General features: G+C 42.7%; 1 protein-coding gene and 1 long non-coding RNA gene across 5 annotated transcripts in view; both read right to left on the bottom strand.

Annotated features, from left to right (window-relative positions):
- Positions 1-696: 696 nt before the first annotated feature.
- Positions 697-3,527, bottom strand: LOC145879587 (uncharacterized). The gene is made up of 2 exons (XR_014392441.1): positions 3,146-3,527; positions 697-2,955 (listed from the first exon to the last, which is right to left on the bottom strand). It is a non-coding gene; the product is annotated as an uncharacterized LOC145879587 (long non-coding RNA).
- A 445-nt stretch (positions 3,528-3,972) lies between these two features.
- The window catches only part of LOC106573535 (beta-chimaerin), a 41,396-nt gene continuing 29,287 nt past the window's right edge, over positions 3,973-16,081 (bottom strand). For all 4 annotated transcript variants that reach the window (XM_082975815.1, XM_082975814.1, XM_082975817.1 and 1 more), the window contains exons 8-13: positions 15,212-15,296; positions 8,317-8,490; positions 7,265-7,342; positions 6,896-7,033; positions 6,607-6,712; positions 3,973-6,488 (exon numbers count right to left, since the gene is read on the bottom strand). In XM_082975815.1, the coding sequence (XP_082831941.1) occupies positions 6,317-6,488; positions 6,607-6,712; positions 6,896-7,033; positions 7,265-7,342; positions 8,317-8,490; positions 15,212-15,296 (753 nt within the window). In that variant the 3' untranslated portion in view covers positions 3,973-6,316. The remainder of the gene's footprint in view (positions 6,489-6,606; positions 6,713-6,895; positions 7,034-7,264; positions 7,343-8,316; positions 8,491-15,211; positions 15,297-16,081) is intronic.

Genomic DNA, 16,081 nt, shown 5'->3' on the forward strand with positions numbered 1-16,081 from the left:
CTAGGTAATTCTGTTTCTAATAATGGTGCTCTATAAGGCAAGAATGTATGATTTAAAAATAACCCCAGCAGCCCCAGGGAAGCTACTGTCTAAACATTTCACCACACCCAGAGGCCTAGCAACAGAACAATGACAATGGCTACATCTATTGTGTGGTTCGAGGTCATGCATCCATTGATCTTCTAGAAACCAGAATACATCAGAATCTTGAAAATTCTAAATGTATTTAGACTTTTAGGTGTATTTAGACTTTTAGGTAGGTGTATTTAGACTTTTAGGTAGGTGTATTTAGACTTCAAGATGTATTTAGACTTTTATGTAGGCGTATTTAGACTTTTAAGTAGGCGTATTTAGGTAGGCGTATTTAGACTTTTAGGTAGGCGTATTTAGACTTTTAGGTAGGTGTATTTAGACTTTTAGACTTCTGGACTTCCATCCTAACATGTATATATTTCTTAATTCCATTATTTTACTTTTTAGATTTGTGTGTATTATTTTGTATTGTTAGATACTTCTGCATTGTTGGAGCTAGGAACATAAGCATTTCGCTATACCCGCAATAACATCTGATAAATATGTATATGTGACCAATAACATTTTATTTTATTTAAGATGTATTTAAAATTTTAGATGTATTTAGCTTTCTTCACCATATATGTTATTGTTAAGTGAAAATAAAACACAAAGTAAACCAAATTACATATTTACACATTTATTTACAATATTGTAGATGTTTTTTCTTCATATACATCTCTGAAGTAAACTTTTAGCAGACTGTAAACAATGATGCCAGTAGGCATTGTCCATTCAAAACAGAGATGTTGAGATCGTGACTAAATAGTAAATATATTATCCACAATAAATATGTAACAAAGGTGTATTAACGTCGTATGTAATTGAGTGAGTGTGCGTGCGAGTACGTACATTGCAGTACAAAATGCAGATGTTTTTTTTTTTTTTTTACATTTAAAATAGTATCTTAAAATCTCAACACTAGCTAATGTACATGCTGGCATATCCTTCATTCACATCCACTTTAAGAGTTCATTACTGCAGTGGTTCCCAACCAGTGGTACTAGGACCCCTGGGGGTACTTGGTCTATCCACAGGGGTACTTGAGAAGACTCATGAGCCCATAGCCCTACTGGTAAAATACACGAGGGGGTACTTCAGGGGTACTCCAGGCAGAGCAAAATTCAGTTGGTGGTACAGTAACAAAAGAATGGTTGGGAACCACTGCATTAGTGCATACTAGACCTTAGGTAGCCTAGTACAGTATGAACAGAATCAGATTAATCCAGCATGATCTAAATAAAGTTTGGTTGTATGTGAGTCCTTCATATCAAACCACCTCTTGTCCTTCATATCAAACCACCTCATGTCCTTCATATCAAACCACCTCTTGGGCTTCATATCAAACCACCTCATGTCCTTCATATCAAACCACCTCATGTCCTTCATATCAAACCACCTCTTGTCCTTCATATCAAACCACCTCTTGTCCTTCATATCAAACCACCTCATGTCCTTCATATCAAACCACCTCATGTACTTCATATCAAACCACCTCTTGTCCTTCATATCAAACCACCTCATGTCCTTCATATCAAACCACCTCTTGGGCTTCATATCAAACCACCTCATGTCCTTCATATCAAACCACCTCATGTCCTTCATATCAAACCACCTCATGTACTTCATATCAAACCACCTCTTGTTCTTCATATCAAACCACCTATTGTCCTTCATATCAAACCACCTCAAGTCCTTCATATCAAACCACCTATTGTCCTTCATATCAAACCACCTATTGTCCTTCATATCAAACCACCTCAAGTCCTTCATATCAAACCACCTCAAGTCCTTCATATCGAACAACCTCAAGTCCTTCATGTTCTTCATATCAAACCACCTCAAGTCCTTCATGTTCTTCATATCAAACCACCACAAGTCCTTCATGTCAAGAAAACAAACACACAAAAAGCTATTCAAACAAATTACAAAATAAGTAATTGACCCTGGCTGGATATATTTGTAACATTAGATACCATGTGCTTTAGGCTGTGTGTGTGTGAAATATGAAAACATACTTGAAAATCGATATTGTAGGAGACCTTAACCCACACCTAGTGAATTGGGATGGTACCCGTGAGGCCATCGGAGAGGCGTGTACACATGAGAGAGACTTGGTATAGAGAAGTGTGGGGACACTCTCCTGAAGGAAGGTGGTAATATAGTAACCTTAACCCAGACCTCTTGGCGTTACCATTAAAGTCTTGGCTTGACAGTTACCGGACCCTGGTTTGAGTCCCGGACGGGCCTACTTCCTGAATTCACTACAAAATGATTATGAAATCATTCTTTACAATTATTTGATACTTCATAACTATTCCGTATCCATCCTTCATTGGCCTAAACATATTATGAATTAGGTGTATACCTAATATATTAACCTGGTGATAGGCACAATTGATGAACATTTATGAAAGTTATATCTTTAAAAAATGCCTCAAAATGTATTCAAATTGCATCACCATTGCTCCATGCTCCATAACAGGCTGCAGTCTGGCAGGTAGAATGATCATGATATAGCCTGGACTACTTAGCAACAGCAGTCGCAGCAACACTTCCACTGAAGTTGTTATTGTCAGGTATGGTCCCCCGTACTCTTCTGTTCTCCTTAAAACGTCCAGAACGTGACACTTTGAGATTCCGTCTACAAGTTTTCTCATTGAACATTGGCTCAAACTCTGCATCGTCGAAGGTTTCTGCATCTGGAAATGTTTCGTTTCCCTTTGAGTCCGGTGTAGATTTGGAGGAGATAGGAGACATCTTCTCCCCAGAAGGTTGGGTCTCACCAGATTCTTGGGTTGTTGGAATACTCTTCCTTGTCACAAATGCTCTCCACCAAGGGTATCTCACAGGCGCTGCCATATCTGGAGGATTAAGTTTCACCTGCAAGATACGTTTCTGTATGTCAATATAGCCAAACTGGTATTGAGAAAAAAGAATCAATCATGCCATAAAAATTCTGTCAATAATAGAAAATATAGGAAATCATGTTCATATAGCTGTCATGTAAACATGCAATACATTTGTGATCAGCTATGATGGATAATATATCATACACCTGCCATCAACTCACCTGTATGTTTTCAGCCCTCTGGTGTCTCCACTAGTATCTCCACTAGTATCTCCAAGGGGGTTCAACGTGAGGTCAGTCCTCGGCTGAGGACAACATGACCCGCACACAGACCTTCTAAGATTCCAAGTTGTTTACAGCTGCATCCACTTGGAAGACTCAATTTACAACATCCAATCAAGGCTTGAATTTACACAAAGGCCAATGTTTTAAGTAGAAAAACGACTGTAAATAACCGACTTCTGATGTATTCCCTGTCACTGAGAGGCAACAAATGTTACAGGTATCGGAATAGAGCTGTCTATATCGCCTACAAACAAAACCCCACCCATGCACACCTGATTGGTGCACGTAAAACTGGGAAAGAAGTTACCTCCCTGGAAGCCTGCAGGAAGAATACCTGACCTGACAGACAGAGTAACACATTATCTGAGAACTAGACACACAGAAGAAACAATACATGCGAAGTCCTCCACACCCTTACATTTAGAAACAGCGTGACTAATCATGGCTGAGTCCCAAATTGGCACCCTATTCCCTACATAGTGCACTACTGTTGACCACAGTCCTATAGAACCTGTTCAAAAGTAGTGCACTATATAGAGAATAGGGTGCTATTTGAGACACATTCCATGTGTGTACCCTCAGGTACAGGGCGTCCACCATTGTTGCTCTCTTCAGCACCAGCGCTATTGAGCCATCGTTGTCCTGTTGAAGGTGTGGTAGAGTACGTGTGTGTTGTGATTGCATTGCACCATGACGCAGACATTGCTTTGAGCAATTGAATTGTAGCCTATCCTAAACATACACATAAAAGATTGAGCAAAATGTCATTTTACATCCTTTTAATAAATCAGCATTTGATAAATTACAATCTTAATTGCACCCATCACAAAAATACTTTTAATAAAATGGATTCGTAGAAAGGATTTCAATGATCAATAATGGAAAACAACAGAGAATGTGTAAACTCCGTCGCCATGATGTTGTTGTTTGGAGAAGGTGGTCTCCACAACACCTATAGCTGCTCCAGGCAGTTTTATAGGCTGAACATTTAGACATCATGTTTCCTGACTTTAGTATGTGTCAAATAGTGGCAGAACACTACGAGGTCAAGTCCTTACCAAGACTAGATGTTTGGCAGTCTACTGAACAAAAATATAAACGCAACATGTAAAGAGTTGGTCCCATGTTTCATGAGCTGAAATAAGGTCCCAGAAATGTTCCATGCACACAAAAGATTATTTGTCTAATATGTTGTGCACAAATGTATTTACATCCCTGTGAGTTTTTTCCTTTGCCAGGATAATCCATCCACCAGACAGGTGTGGCATATCAAGAAGCTGATTAAACAGCATGATCATTACACAGGTGTACCTTGTGCTGGGGACAATAACAGTTCACTCTAAAATGTGCAGTTTTGTCACAGCACAATGCCACAGATGTCTCAAGTTTTGAGGGAGTGTGCAATTGTCAAGCTGACTGCAGGAATGTCCACCAGAGAATTGAATGTTCATTTCTCTACCATAAGCCGGCATAATTTTTGAGAATTTGGCAGTATGTCCAACCGGCCTCACAACCACATGTAACCATGCCAGCCCAGGACCTCCACATGCGACCAGCCACCCGGACAGCTGATGAAACTGAGGAGTCTTTCTGTCTGTATTAAAGCCCTTTTGTGGGGAAAAAACTAATTCTGATTGGCTGGGCCTGGCTCCCAAGTGGGTGGGCCTATGTCCTCCCAGGCCTACCCATGGGTGCGCCCCTGCCCATAGGTGTGCCCCTGTCCTATGAAATCCATAGATAAGGGCCTAATTCATTTATTTCGACTGATTTCCTTATTTGCACTGTAACTCAGTAAATTCTGTTGAAATTGTTGTATGCTGTGTTTATATTTTTGTTCAGTGTGTGTAATATATATATATAACCCCATGGTATTCCACTAAAGTATGAATATATATATATTATATTAATTAATTTACCCATTCCATGTGTCAATTTATAAGAATGGGAAGTTTGATTCAAAAGTTTTCTGTAAACATTTAGGCTCAGACACATTTCACCCAAACTATATACTATAACTCAGCCTCTTTTTCTAGTACCAGCAAACAGTTGCAGATGGAACTTCAACAGTGCCACTCAAAATATGTTTCTAAGCATTTCCTTACAAGTTTAACCTGCTCTGTTTACCAATTCCTTTAGGGTTTTGTTGTATTTTGACAATGGAACACATCGCAGATCCTTGATAACCTATCAGCTTCAGGGAAAAAAAAGCACATGATGCTGAAAACGTTTGCATAAAGAAATCTTCACCAAATAAATTGATCAGCACAGTGCTTCATACATAGACCATCCATCCATATCTCACCCTAGAGGATCACACAGTTAATGAGTCAATAGAGTCTCTGAGTCATGAGACTCATTAACCAATAAGCACACAACAAACACACTTGAGCAGACAATCACTATACAGACAGACATCAACCAGGAAGAATGTGTTAGTGTGATGATGCTAGATTTATGGAAACATGTTTTTATTGTCACAGACACCGGAAAGGGGCAGTGAAATGTGTTGTTTTACAGGGTCAGCCATGGTAGTACAGTGACCCTGGAGCAAATTAGGGTTAAGTACCTTGCTCAAAGGCACATTGACTGATTTTTAACCTTGTCGGCTCGGGTATTCAAACCAGCGCCCTTCGTTTACTGGCCCAACACTAACCCCTAGGCTACTTGACGCCATGAAAGGTGTGTGGAAATGCTGGAATCAATGGCTTTTTCTAAAATGGCACCCTACTCACTATATAGTGCACACTACTGTTAACCAGAGCCCTATGGGGCCTGTTCAGAAGTAATGACAACAGGGTGCCATTTGGGACATATCCAATACCTTGTTCCTCCTAAGGAGAATATGGCAGAATGTGACAACCTTTGACCTTACACGACATGATGTCTGACTGACGTACCACAGACTCAACTTCAACTGATACAGTCATGCTTATGGAAGCTCAAATCTGACCACAATAGAAACATTTGGGAATTTTGACACTTCATATGATGACAGACATGATGGCTTGAGATTCCTCTGGTATGGAATAAATCAAACATCCTATTCCTGCCCAGCAACAGACAGGGCTCCTGCCCTTCCTGCCCAGCAACAGACAGGGCTCCAGTCCTTCAAAACAAGACGTCTTCATTCTCTATCAGGAGCTGTATGATGAGTTTCTGATGCCTCATGTCGTTCAGAGTGGCCAGGGCGTTCTGTTCAGGCGGCTGCATTAACGTAGGACCAAACACAATCCCCAGGTTCTCAGAATTCATGAAATTGTCCTTTTCACACATGGTGACCCTGTGAGAAAGATGATTATTATATCAGTCAGAAAGGTGAGAAACAACAGATGTATATTTGTAAGACTACATCACTGATTCAACCCCATGAAGATCAGATGCAGTGTGTGTTTCATCACTTCTTGAGATGCATCATCAGGTAGCGTAGGGTCTCGTAGTGGGCTGGCGGGAGCTGCAGCAGCCCCTCGTGGATGGCCTCCAGTCTGGTGTCTGGGTTGGGAATTTCTACCAGGAGGAAGTACTACTGTTAGTTCCATTCACCTGATAAATAACCGTGCCTAAGACCTGAACATTCTCCTTAGCTCCCCAAGCTAGTGCCTAGCCTTTAGCTCAGTACGCCAGCAATCATTGCGCTGGAGACCCAAGGTGCATTGAGCTAATTGTGGGAATAAGTATGGCAGTACATACTTGCAGCTTGTATGAATCTGGAGTACACGTGGAATGTGATGACTGGAATGGGCAGGTCTCTCAGATAGAGCTTCAGAGCTCCAGCGATGATGTTGATGTCGTTGTACACATTGGCACTGATGTCTGCCTTCTCGCCATCTGCAGAGATGACACACCAGACACATTATGTACCAACCAGACTGCAGTATATTCACTACAATTACCACAATGCAACATATATGCCCTTTACACTTCACATAACGACATCCGGCAGTCTGATACGGCTCTCCTGTGCTCATGTGCTTTTCATTTGAACCTATGGACTTTCATGTCTCATAACCTTAAACCAGACCTAAGCCCTGAGGCAAAGGAAATTAAGTTAACACAAACCTCGGTCAAAGGCGAGCCTCACGTCCTCAATGTGTTCTGAGAAGCCAGACACTCTGTAAAGGCCCTCAGATTGCAGACCTGCAAGCAGCAACACAGAGAGTTGGTTATCTCCACTCCCTGTACCCTCTTTCACCCCCATGCAGTCTCTACTAAATAAACTCAACAAGCTCTTTGGATCAACAAAATTATTCAACAAGGGTGGCCTTTATTTCAACCAATGGAGCCTTGAGGCAGATTACAGTACTTTGGGGAAATTACATATTTTGATTAAAATGTTGATTAAGTGTATTATATATATTTTAGAAATAACACATCCAGTTGAAATAACCCTTTTGAGAGTAGTTCAACACAGTTCAAATGGACAATTTTCTTTCACTAAATGTAGCAATCTCCAGGCTGTTCCAGGTGGAGATTGCTACATTTAGTGAAAGAAAATTGTCCATTTGAACTGTGTTGAACTACTCTCAAAAGGGTTATTTCAACTGGATGTGTTATTTCTAAAATAAGAGCCTGGTTCCTCTAGGTTTCTTCCTAGGTTCCTGCCTTTTTAGGGAGTATTTCCTAGCCACTGTGCTTCTACATCTGCATTGCTTGCTGTTTGGGGTTTAAGGCTGGGTTTCTGTACAGCACTTTGTGACATCTGCTGATGTAAAAATGGATTTATAAATACATTTGATTGATTGAATTTGATGCCAATTTAAAAGATTGGTTTACACAGCACTTAGTTTAGGAGTCTCCTTAGCCCTGGTCCAAGAGAGCCAATACATTTTAGTCATTTAGCAAATGATCTGATCCAGAGCGACTTATTTGTGAGTGCATACATTAAAGTACTGTTCCCCCGTGGGAATGGAACCCACAACCCTGGTGTTGCTAGTGCTAGTGCCATTCTCTACCAACAGAGCCACACAAGACCAAATCACAGACATCCATTTTCACCTTGAAATGTGAATATTCTTTCAGTTTAGCTAACAACATGCAGGGTGCACCTAGCTTAAATGTCACAGAAACATTCTAAACTGAATGAACTGAACGGCTGATAAACGGAACGGTACCTCGTAGCTCTATCTCCTTGATACACATGTCCACCACCATGGGCCGTGTGGTGTTGTGGGCCTTGACCAGGGTAGTGAGGTCACAGCTGAACACCTTCTTAATCCTGCGCAGGTCTGGCTGACAGTCGCTGGGCACCAGCTTGGAACACTGCTTGTGTACGTTCAGCCCACAGTCTGGAAACCACAGGTCAGAGAGGTAGTCAGTCCGTGTTAAAATACACACCCATACAGAAAGGATTTATTCAAATCTTATAATCTGACATGATTATGGTCGACTTCTTCTAAAACAACATGTAACACTAACACATTATAGAAGGGTTAGAGATAACAAGTAGTACATTTATTAACCCCAATCTCAGAGAGAAAGCCCAGCCAGCTACGGTCAGACCAGGCTGCTTCAATATGCCATGGTGGGCCACGTCACAGCGTATCTGTCCACAGGGGCGTGTCTTGTTTTGGCCGTTTGGCAGTGTTGTGGTTTTAGTCACGCAGAGGGTCTTGGACAGCTGGGGGTGAGAGAGCGAAGCACCACCTCTGTGTGCAATCACTGTCCCGGTCTGGCAAACACACACACCGTGACGAAGAGAACAAGCTGCCTCTCTGGGAGATGCCACAGGAATGTAACCTAGGTTGAGGTTTCTCTGCCTGCCTGTAAACATACTGTACTTGGGAGTCTCCCTGACTCAATAAGAACATCCAGCTAAATGATTCATCACTGATAGTGGCGTTTTTACTACCAAGAAATACCCAGCATTACTGCTGGTCCGCTGACTGGGGTTCCTTATTCTCAGACACAGACAGATTAAAAACAGAGAAAAAAACAGAGGGAGACTGTCAGACAGAAACAGATAACGATGGAGAAGGAGATAGACCGACAAAGAGATGGGATAGGGAGGAAGAGGACAAGCTAAGCATGCCAGATAAGAAGGAAGAGAGAGAGCAAACAGAGAGAGAGCGAGAGAGATGGCGATAGGGAGGAAGAGAGAGAGAGAGAGAGAACAGAGAGATGAGGACAGTGAGGAAGAGAGACAATGAGGTTAGAAAGCCAGTCATCAGTTGTGTATCTCTGTGTGTTAGAGGACTGCTTCAGATACAACTGGAAGTACTAAAGAAGTCTCTTCTGATTCCCATAGGGCACAGGGCTGTCTGATGACACCAGTGTTTGCCTGGGGCTTATAAGCATGGCTAATAACTGAACAACAAACCATCTGTATACAGAGAAAAACAGCCACGTTAGTCCTCCTTTCAACACATCCATGTCAGGATTGTGCCCAGGACATAATAGAACCCTTTGTCTATCGCAGAGTTTAGGGACTTTCCAAACCTACTTGTCTACTGGTCAACTAGCCTGAATTGTGCTACAGTCTTGCTAAGTTGTAAATGTCTGTAATGGATTTATATTGTGTGTATGAACCCTATACTTCACTGCACCAGTGAAGTATAGGGTGGCATGTAGCCTAGTGGTTAGAGCGTTGGGCCAGTAACCGAAAGGTAGCTGGAACGAATCCTCGAGCTGACAAGGTAAAAATCTGTCGTTCTGCCCCTGAACAAGGCAGTTAATCCACTGTTCCCTGATAGGCAGTCATTGTAAATAAGAAATTGTTCTAAACTGGCTTGCCTAGTTAAATAAAATAAAAATACAGTCTGATCTGTTATTCAGCCAACAAACATTTCAACAAGTTCACTAGGATACAACATTATTGACAAGTGGAATCATTAGGTGGAGTGTTCATAAATACCCAGGTTGCAAAGGGTGGTTCATTTACTGGAAACTTTCAAGTTATCACAAGACATCTAGGGGCGCTTTTTGGGTATTTCAGATTATCACAGGTATCTGTAATTATCTCTGGCCCTCTGTGTGGCCTTATTACCTGTAAGAATCTCTAAAATAAGCAAAACAGAATGACTATGCTGTAAAACATGATCCTAAATATAAACCCGCAACTTAGTGAATACCATTGGTACCATATTAGGGTTTCAGTGTGACATACAGTACCAGTCAAAAGTCTGGACACACCTACTGTACTCATTACAAGGTTTAGATTTGTACTATTTTCTACATTGTAGAATAATAGTGTTGACAAACTATGAAATAATACACATGGAATCATGTAGTAACCAAAAAAAGTTAAATCAAAATATATTTTGTATTTTATTTGAGATTCTTCAAAGTTGCCACCCTTTGCCTTGATAACAGCTTTGAACACTCTTGGCATTCTCTCAACCAGCTTCATGAGGAATGCTTTTTCAACAGTCTTGAAGGAGTTTCCACATGTGCTGAGCACTTCTTTCCTTCACTCTGCGGTCCAACTCATTCCAAACCATTTCAATTGGGTTGAGGTCGGGTGATTGTGGAGGCCAGGTCATCTGATGCAGCACTCCACCACTCTCCTTCTTGGTCAAATAGCCCTTACACAGCCTGGAGGTGTGTTTTGGGTCATTGTCCTGTTGAAAGACAAATGATAGTGGAACTAAGTGGAAACCAGATGGGATGGAGTATCGCTGCAGAATGCTGTGGTAGCCACGCTGGTTAAGTGTGCCTTGAATTCTAAATAAATCACAGTGTCACCAGTAAAACACCCCCACACCATCACACCTCCATGCTTCATGGTGGGAACCACACATGCGGAGAACATCCGTTCACCTACTCTGCATCTCACAAAGACAAAATCTCAAATTTGGACACGTCAGACCAAAGGACAGATTTCCACCGGTCTAATGTCCATTGCTTGTGTTTCTTGGCCCAAACAAGTCTCATCTTCTTATTGGTGTCCTTTAGTAGTGGATTCTTTGCAGCAATTCAACCATGAAGGCCTGATTTACGTAGTCTCCTCTGAACAGTTGATGTTGAGATGTTTGTTACTTTAACTCTGTGAAGCATTTATTTGGGCTGCAATCTGAGGTGCAGTTAACTCTAATGAACTTATCCCTCTGCAGAAGAGGTAACTCTGGGCCTTCCTTTCCTGTGGCAGTCCTCATGAGAGCCAGTTTCATCATAGTGCTTGATGGTTTTTGTGACTGCACTTGAAGAAACTTTCAAAGTTCTTAGAATGTTCCTGATTAAATTAATGATGGACTGTCTTTTCTCTGCTTATTTGAGCTGTTCTTCCCATAATATGGACTTGGTCTTTTACCAAATAGGGCTATCTTCTGTATACCACCCCTACCTTGTCACAACACAGCAGATTGGCTCAAATGCATTAAGAAGGAAAGAAATGCACACCTGTTAATTGAAATGCATCCCAGGTGACTACCTCATGAAGCTGGTTGAAAGAATGCCAAGTGTGTGCAAAGCTGTCATCAAGGCAAAGGGTGGCTACTTTGAAGAATCTCATACCGTCCGATTTGTTTAGCACTTTTTTGGTTACTACATGATTCCATATGTGTTATTTCATAGTTTTGATGTCTTCACTATTATTCTACAGTGTAGAAAATAGTAAAAATAAATAAAACAGGTGCCAAACTGGTGGCAGTTGTGACAAAAGTTAATAGTAAATAGTGTCACAGTTCATTGAAAATGCGATTGTTGATTAGATGCTTTTTGCATTATTATGCTGTTCTCTCTTCAACCATATAGTCTATCTACTAGAAACTCATGGACACTATGGTAACTTACCGGTAGCTTTGCAACCCTAAATATTACATCCTTTTATCTGGCAGGAAGCTCCAAGGCCAGCTACAGTACGTGTCCCTTTTCACTGGATTTAACTTCAGGATTGGAATGATATGAACAGTACTGTGATATTTTCCCAATGTACTGAAGCACTGAAACGGGTTAAAACCACTCATTAAAAAGGATCTCCATTACAAAGCATGACAGCACGGCCAGACAGGATCGTTTTGATCTCGCAGACTGGGACATGTTCCGGGTAGCCTCAGAGTAATATCGACGTATACGCTGAGTCGGTGAGTGAGTTTATAAGAAAGTGTATAGGAGATGTACCTACTGTAACTATTAAAACCTACCCTAACCAGAAACTGTGGATAGATGGCGGCACTCACGCAAAACTGAAAGCGCAAATCACCTCCTTTAACCATGGAAAGAGGACTGGGAATATGGCCAAATACAAAACAGTGTAGTTATTCCCTCCGCAAGGCAATCAAACAAGCAAAATGTCAGTAGAGAGACAAAGTGGAGTCACAATTCAACGGCTCAGACACGAGATATGTGGTAGGGTCTACAGACAATCATGGACTACAAAAGGTAAAACCATAGCCACCTCACGGACACCAACGTCTTGCTTCCGGACAAAATAAAACACCTTTGCCCGCTTTGAGGATAATACAGTGCCACAGACACGGCCTGCTACCAAGGACTGTGGGCTCTCCTTATCCATGGCCGACGTAAGGTATTTAAACATGTTAACCCTCGCAAGGCTGCCAGCCCAGACGGCATCCCTAGCCGCGTCCTCAGAGCATGCGCAGACCAGCTGGCGTGTTAACGGGCATATTCCAACTCTCCCTATCCCAGTCTGCTGTTCCCACATGCTTCAAGATGGCTACCATTGTTCCAGTACCCAAGAAGACAAAGGTAACTGAACTAAATGACTATCGCCCCGTAGCACTCACTTCTGTCATCATGAAGTGCTTTGAGAGACTAGTCAAGGATCATATCACCTCCAACTTAGCTGTCACCCTAGACCCACTTCAATTTGCTTAGCGCTCCAATAGGTCCACAGACGATGCAATCGCCGTCACACTGCCCTATCCCATCTGGACAAGAGGATTACCTACCGGTATGTAAGAATGCTGTTCATTGACTATAGCGCAGCATTCAACACCATAGTACCCTCCAAGCTCAGCATTAAGCTCGAGGCCCTGGGTCTCAATCCCGCCCTGTGCAATTCGGTCCTGGACTTCCTGATGGGCCGCCCCCCAGGTGGTGAAGGTAGGAAATAACATCTCCACTTCGCTGATCCCAATAGGGCCCCACAAGGGTGCGTGCTCAGCCCCCTCCTGTACTCCCTGTTCACCCACGACTGCGTGGCCATGCACGCCTCCAACTCAATCATCAAGTTTGCAGACCACACAACAGTAGTAGGCTTGATCACCAACGACGACGAGACGGCCTACAGGGAGGAGATGAGGGCCCTCGGTGTGTGGTGTCAGGAAAACAACCTCTCACTCAATGTCAACAAAACAAAGAAGATGGTGGACTTCAGGAAACAGCAGAGGTAGCACCCCCCTATCCACATCAATGGGACAGCAGTGGAGAAGGTAGAAAGTCACGTTCCTCGGTGTACACATCACGGACAAACTGAAATGGTCCATCCACACAGACAGTGTGGTGAAGAAGGTGCAACAGCGCCTCTTCAACCTCAAGAGGCTGAAGAAATGTGGCTTGTCACCTAAAACCCACAAACTTTCACAGATGCACAATCGAGAGCATCCTGTCGGGCTGTATCACCGCCTGGTACAGCAACTGCACCACCCTCAACCACAAGGCTCTCCAGAGGGTAGTGCGGTCTGCACAACGCATCACCGGGGGCAAACTACCTGCCCTCCAGGACACCTACAGCACCTGATGTCACAGGAAGGCCAAAAAGATCATCAAGGACAACAACCACCCGAGTCACTGCCTGTTCACACCGCTACCATCCAGAAGGCGAGGTCAGTACAGGTGCATCAAAGCTGAGACCGAGAGACTGAAAAACAGCTTCTATCTCAAGGCCATCAGACTGTTAAAAACAGCCACTAACACAGAGGCTGCTGCCTACATAGACTCAAGCATTGGCCACTTTAATAAATGGATCACTAGTCACTTTAAGAATGCCACTTTAATGTTTACATATCTTGCATTCCTCGTTAACTTCACTCATATACTGTATTTCATACATTCTATTGCATCTTGCCTATGCCACTCTGTCATTGCTCATCCATGTATGTATATATTCTTATTCCATTCCTTTACTTAGATTTGTGTATATTAGGTAGTTGTGGAATTGTTAGATTACATGTTAGATATTGCTGCACTGTCAGAACTAGAAGCAAGCATTTCGCTACACTCCATCTGCTAACCATGTGTATGTGACCAACACAATTTGATTTGACAGCACAGCCAGCCTTGTTGCAGTTTTGTCCTTACTTGACTGGGTGTGTCCCGTTGATGCACCTTCTAAGCTCTCTGTGAGCGTCTGTCTTGTTTATAAATAGTTGACAGCCATAGTCACAGGGGGAACTGGTTTGTCCCAGGTGTCACTGAGGAATGCTAAATTACTACATTTCACAGGCCTCATCCAACCATTGATTTACATGGAACAAACCACATTTCCTGGACTCTACATTCCATGACATGATCCAAGCTTGGACGTAATATTGTAATACCCTTTTTATTGTCATAGCATTTAAAAATAAATACATTATTAGGCATTCCAAGTTTCATATCTCATGTGTTACAATTAGTCACATGACATTAAACCCAACTGGATAGAGACATTCGATCAGTTGTCCAATTTGATTGATATTTGATCAAACGGGAATTCCTGAAATAAATCAAAACTTGGAAGTCATATTGTTTATTTGTGGTAAACACTGGGGATAAAATGAGACAAAGCCTGGTTACATGGATGATTTATTGAACATGTTGACTTAACATCCCTCTGGGCAGAAATGGATTAACAGGACTCCAAGGGTCTGATCAGGGATGTTAACAGGACTCCAAGGGTCTGATCAGGGATTGGAGTCATTTTCTTTAGGCTTTCATCCCAAATTGCATCCTATTCCCTGTAAAGTGCACAACTTTAGATCAGAACCCTAAGAGCCCTACACACATGGACTACATAGGGAATAAGGTGATATTTGGGACAGTGCTCTAATGTGATGAAGTACCCATGAAAGGTCAGTGATGGTAGCTAGGTCAGCAGTGTTGGGATGTCTGAATGGAAGAGGAGGTTACCTGAGCAGTGGACCCCTTGGGCTATGAGGCCCCACATGAAGTTGGCACAATACTCGCACCAGTGAGGCCCTCGGAAAGTATGAACCTATGGAAGGGTGAGACAACACAGCAATAGATTAGAGTCTGGAAGACACACACGCCACACCTTCTCGCTCTCACTAAACAAACATAACTATCACACACATATATACGCAAACAGACAAACACACAAGATCTGTGAATTCTTTCATTCATTGTATTTCTGGAGGCGAGTAGGACCCAGGGCAGGTCAGACGGTTACTGGAGGCGAGTAGGACCCAGGGCAGGTCAGACGGTTACTGGAGGCGAGTAGGACCCAGGGCAGGTCAGACGGTTACTGGAGGCGAGTAGGACCCAGGGCAGGTCAGACGGTTACTGGAGGCGAGTAGGACCCAGGGCAGGTCAGACGGTTACTGGAGGCGAGTAGGACCCAGGGCAGGTCAGACGGTTACTGGAGGCGAGTAGGACCCAGGGCAGGTCAGACGGTTACTGGAGGCGAGTAGGACCCAGGGCAGGTCAGACGGTTACTGGAGGCGAGTAGGACCCAGGGCAGGTCAGACGGTTACTGGAGGCGAGTAGGACCCAGGGCAGGTCAGAAGGTTACTGGAGGCGAGTAGGACCCAGGTCAGGTCAGACGGTTACTGTAGGTGAGCAGTAACATACTATGGAGAATTTGGGACTATACGGTTCTATCTGCGTTTTTGGCAACATTTCGTTATTGACATAGTCTTCTTCTGTTCAATGTTCTCACGCTATATAGTACTCAAAATAACATCAGGAATTGGGGGTAAGTGAAAAAAATTGGACACCATTATTACAGTGAAGCGAAGGGCTGACAGAGATTCACACACA

The sequence above is a fragment of the Salmo salar genome, chromosome 05 (assembly GCF_965601325.2).
Source record: "Salmo salar chromosome 05, fSalSal1, whole genome shotgun sequence".
NCBI lineage: Eukaryota > Metazoa > Chordata > Actinopteri > Salmoniformes > Salmonidae > Salmo > Salmo salar.